At 47.0% G+C, this 5,000-nt stretch overlaps 1 protein-coding gene and 1 long non-coding RNA gene across 6 annotated transcripts in view; one reads left to right on the plus strand and one right to left on the minus strand.

Annotated features, from left to right (window-relative positions):
• The window catches only part of LOC135097156 (uncharacterized), a 30,417-nt gene that overhangs the window by 13,727 nt on the left and 11,690 nt on the right, over window positions 1–5,000 (plus strand). The window lies entirely within an intron of this gene.
• LOC135097148 (uncharacterized) overlaps window positions 1–5,000 on the minus strand; it is a 13,691-nt gene that overhangs the window by 4,280 nt on the left and 4,411 nt on the right. For 2 of the 3 annotated variants that reach the window (XM_063998921.1, XM_063998920.1), the window contains exons 3-7: window positions 3,407–3,443; window positions 3,028–3,080; window positions 2,209–2,306; window positions 1,825–1,999; window positions 990–1,302 (exon numbers count right to left, since the gene is read on the minus strand). In XM_063998921.1, the coding sequence (XP_063854991.1) occupies window positions 990–1,302; window positions 1,825–1,999; window positions 2,209–2,306; window positions 3,028–3,080; window positions 3,407–3,443 (676 nt within the window). The remainder of the gene's footprint in view (window positions 1–989; window positions 1,303–1,824; window positions 2,000–2,208; window positions 2,307–3,027; window positions 3,081–3,406; window positions 3,444–5,000) is intronic. The other variant, XM_063998922.1, reaches the window with a different exon arrangement.

Genomic DNA, 5,000 nt, shown 5'->3' on the forward strand with positions numbered 1-5,000 from the left:
CTTGACAAAAAAAAAAAAAAAAAACAGTATTACGACGAGTTGAACTGTGAAGATGTTAAAAAAAAAAGTGTAAAACATGTTTTACTTATGCTGGCTATTTTTTCTAACAGTTAATCATTGAATAATGAAATAAATTATTACATCAATTAGGAAAAACTCTCGTGAACACGAAAGTGTAATCAAAATGCAAATCAAGCTCCACGCATTGAAAACACAGCGTCACTTATAGCAACATGTCGTTCGCCGCAACCATCACGGTGGCGCGACTCTTGGCGTGATGGTTGGTGGTAGGGGAGGGTCCCGGGTAGGGAGGCGTGGGCAGCAGCGTCACAGCATTTTCGTGCAGGTGTGGTGCAATATTGCGCGATGCCAAGAACAACCTCAATAAGAACGGCGGGTCTGAGCCGGTCTGAGACGAGTCTAAAAAATTGGAACCCTCCAGTCGCTGGAGACTGTCATTGAAGTTGCTCCGCAGCTTAAAGCACCTGTTACCTGACTACTTTTTTTAATTTCCTCAAATGACACATAACCTGGGAAAGAAAAACAATGATTGAGGAGAGGAGATCATAATTACGGAGAGAGAGAGAGAGAGAGAGAGAGAGAGAGAGAGAGAGAGAGAGAGAGAGAGAGAGAGAGAGAGAGAGAGACGATGAGGAAAGGTGTGTGTGTGTGTGTGTGTGTGTGTGTGTGTGTGTGTGTGTGTGTGTGTTACGTGGTTTGTTTTACCACCCCCTATTCGTGAGGATTTCTTTTACTATTAGTATTATTTTTTAATGTATTAAAGAGAGGGACCAAGTACAAACGAATGGTAAAAAAAAGTTTATAAATGTTGTCCTAAAGAAGAACAAAGGATTATGTTGTTGTTGTTGTTGTTGTTGTTGTGGGGTGATGGTGGAGGTGGCGCACCACACTACCTAGTCTGCCAGAAGCGTCTCACGTGCCACCATCACCACCGTAAGTCTCACACAGGCACAAGTACGGAGTCTCACATTGGGAAATTGCGATGAAGGAGGTTTCTTTGGTGAGGGAGGGGGTCGGTGGCGGCGCCCACGTCGTTGGCAGGGTTGGCGGTTACGGTGTAGTTCGTAAAGGGCAGCAAATCTTTTAATGCTATCGTTGCTCTTCCCTCAGAATTGACGGCACCGTATTTAACGAGGGGATTCTTGACTTTCTTACTCGATGGCTTCAGAATGAATTGCACTTTCATATTGTAACCATTATATTTAACGCAATTGTTTTCCACGGTAGCTGTGCATCTTCTGGAATCACACTGAAGACTTCTCACCCTAGCTTCTTCAGGTTCTGTTGGGGTGAGAACACACGACTAAGGTAGTTATAAGGGACTTGCATCAAGATTACATACGTTGTTGCATTTATCCACGTACTTCTCTTAGACTGCCTGCAGAAGAAAGAAAAAAGAGAAAAAATATTATTATTATTTTCTTTTGCGTTTTGACCTTTACTAAACAAATCAAAGGCAAACGACATTGAAGAAAATCACCTTGGTTTTTCTTTTAAATTTTATCTATTAATCTATTATCTTATTTCATTTATTTACTTATTTTATTTTTGTTGATGCTACAACTGAAAGATGTTCAGAGAGAGAGAGAGAGAGAGAGAGAGAGAGAGAGAGAGAGAGAGAGAGAGAGAGAGAGAGAGAGAGAGAGAGAGAGAGAGAGAGAATGTGTGTGTGTGTGTGTGTGTGTGTGTGTGTGTGTGTATTAGTCTTTCAGTAAGAGTGAAAAGAAATACAAAGAATATACATATAACTTTCAGCCATAATGGAATGAGGAGAGAACAGAAGAGCGAAAGTGCGCGACTCACCTGTAGCAGGGGTGACTGTAGAATTTGTTGCTATTATTTTGCCGGTGGTCTTTTCTCGTATTTGGAAAGTCACATTGGTGTAAGTGCGTGCCTGAATTCTCATGCGTAGCCTGTTTCCCTTCCAGTCTTCCCAGTTACTGGATTTTGTGTCATAATCACACGCCAGGAAGTCTAACTGTTGATGTAATGAAGTGGAGAGAAGAGAGGCGAAATGCTAGAATGTTGTTGAAAGCTGCAGCAAAGTGGTTAATATTACTTAGCTGTGAACACACACACACACACACACACACACACACACACACACACACACACACACACACACACACACACACACACACACACACACACACACACACACCGTTCAGACTTATTAGCAATCCCCACCTTGTATCTAAACTGGTCCTTACTGAGATCAAGGTGACTCGAGTTGAAGGTTACACGATTGGGTTCAGCACAGATATCGATCCTTACTTTTCTCTGTCCTGTGGGTGAAGGAGCAAAGAGGAAGAACTGTCATTGGCCTCTCACTGTCAGGGAAACTTTGATGAAAATAATGAAATGGAAAAGGAGAGTTGGAGGGCCTCGGATTGTGTACACCCCACGCAGGGACTGAACAAAGAACATTTATTTTTAGTGTCTTCGTGTTTTACTCTCTTAGGAAAGACAATCAGTTTGGAATGCGTCGAGCATGATGGAGGAAAGAGCGGTGCACGTTTCCCTCTGCTCTGGGATGGTTTGGAAGGTGGGAAGGGAGAGGGAGAGGCTATAGGAGAGAGTAGGGAGGTGCGGGTTGAGGGTGGGGAAGAGACGTGCCATGGACCGGGAAAGGCTGGGCTGGAAGAGAATGAGAGAGTTCTGGGAAAGGTCGCTGGCTATAAGAGACTGGACTACACTGGGAAAGTTTAGGGAAGGTTCCATGCCATATCGTAGGCAGATGGACATTAGGGGAAGGAACAGAGCAAGTATGATGATATTGAACCGTATTGTTAAACGGTTTTGCTTCTCACAAAGACTGTTTTTCACAAGTCACAAAAATCATTGGTGCCGTATCTTAACATAACCTTTTTTTTTTCCATTGATGATACAGATTAGTTGTTAAAACTCCAACTACAATCATAAAACCATCCTTGAAAACCCTCAGTAACTTCTACAATCTGTCAGAAGTAGTGGAGATAACACCTGGAAAAGTTTCAGAATACAGACCTTGGTTAATATCTCCGTTATCTTCATGGATGTCTCTTCTACTTGTTGTGCTCCTGTCAACAAAGCGTTACAAGAGCCTTAGCCTCACTTCTACAAATTACACTTGGGTTTTGCTTTTCTTTTTTTTTCCGAAAAGTGTGCTGCCTTTCCTGATGTGATGCGATGAAAGGAAGCATGTACGAACTTCGTCAGAGAGAGAGAGAGAGAGAGAGAGAGAGAGAGAGAGAGAGAGAGAGAGAGAGAGAGAGAGAGAGAGAGAGAGAGAGAGAGTTAACAATATCATAATACAGACTTGTGATGCAAGAGAAGAAATGATGATGATGATGATGATGATTGTGTGTGTGTGTGTGTGTGTGTGTGATATTCTTTTCATACTCACTTGATTTGAGAGGCATGGCTGGTCAGGAAGACGCAGGCTGTATACAGAGAGAGAGAGAGAGAGAGAGAGAGAGAGAGAGAGAGAGAGAGAGAGAGAGAGAGAGAGTGCTGAGTGGTGAGGTTGACCAGCAGGTCCAGCAACTCAGCGAGCTGCTCCACGCCCTCCAGCTCAGATGGGTGCCTCACTCCAACCACACACCACCAAGGCATCGGACCAGCCCTGGTTTGGCCCAGAGTGCCGCGCTGCCGCTGATGCCAAGTATCGTGCCTGGCGTGCTTTGAAGAGGCACCCCAGTGTCAGAACCAGGCAAAGACACAGAGCGGCTACAACGCGCATGACAGCCACCCAGGAGTGGGCCATGGATGAGTGGAAGGCGAACCTCAGGAGCAAACTGAGGGGTGGTCAGGTCGGCAGCAAACGTTGGTGGAATCTCATTAAGGAACAACAGGGTGACACGCGGGGATGTTCGGTGCCTGCTCTCATCCGGCCAGACGGTAGTGTTGTTCAAACCGCCACAGACAAGGCGAATCTCCTGGCCGCCCACTTCGCCGCAAAAATGTGCATTCCCGAACCAGAAAAAACGCCACAAATACTACCACAGATAGTGAGTGAAAAAATAATGAGCATAGAAACCAGTGAAAAAGAAGTGAAAGTGCTGCTCCGAGACCTGGACGACAAGAAAGCGGTGGGGCCTGACAGCATCAGCCCCCGCCTGCTTCGACAGTGTGCTGAGGAGTTGGCGCGCCCTCTCGCCGCCATCTTCAATAATAGCTTGAGGAGCAGCACCTGGCCCAACTTGTGGAAAGTGAGCAGTGTGGTGCCAATTCACAAGAAAAGCTCAAAAACCGAAGCAAAAAATTACCGTCCTGTGTCCTTGTTGCCGGTGCTCAGTAAAGTGTTGGAAACGATAGTGGCCTCGAGACTCACGCAGCACCTTGATAGGCACCACCTGCTGAGCAACAGACAATACGGCTTCAGGAAGGGGAGGTCGGCGGAGACCTGCACCTGCAACTCACGAGTGAGTGGAGCGCTGCCCTGGACAGGGGCAAGGCCGCCCTTGTCGTCGCTCTCGATATAGAGGGAGCTTTTGACAAAGTTTGGCATCCGGCGCTCGTCACCAAGCTCTACGCTGCCGGCGTGGACGGGCCACTCCTCAAACTCCTCGAGAGTTACCTGAGGGACAGACACTTCAAAGTGACCGTCAATGGGCGTGATTCCAGGCTTCATCCCATCAGAGCGGGGGTCCCACAGGGTAGCTGCCTCGGCCCTCTGCTCTGGAATGTTTATATAAATGACCTGCTGCACCTTATCCCGAGCGCGAGAGCATACGCGGATGACCTCACCCTGTCTCTCTGCTACGGTCCTGAGGAGGAAGACGCCACTGTCAGCACGCTGAACGCCACTCTAAGCCGCATAGCAGCGTGGGGCGAAAAGTGGAAAGTAAAATTTGCGGCACACAAAACGCAGCTGCTCACCATCTCCAGACTCGGGACGGCCCCACGCCTCGTCTTCCAAGGCGACACGCTGACCCCACAGGACGAGGTGGAGGTGCTGGGGGTCACATATGATAGAAAGCTGTCCTTCAGATCCCACA

Source organism: Scylla paramamosain, unplaced genomic scaffold (assembly GCF_035594125.1).
Source record: "Scylla paramamosain isolate STU-SP2022 unplaced genomic scaffold, ASM3559412v1 Contig13, whole genome shotgun sequence".
Classification (NCBI taxonomy): domain Eukaryota; kingdom Metazoa; phylum Arthropoda; class Malacostraca; order Decapoda; family Portunidae; genus Scylla; species Scylla paramamosain.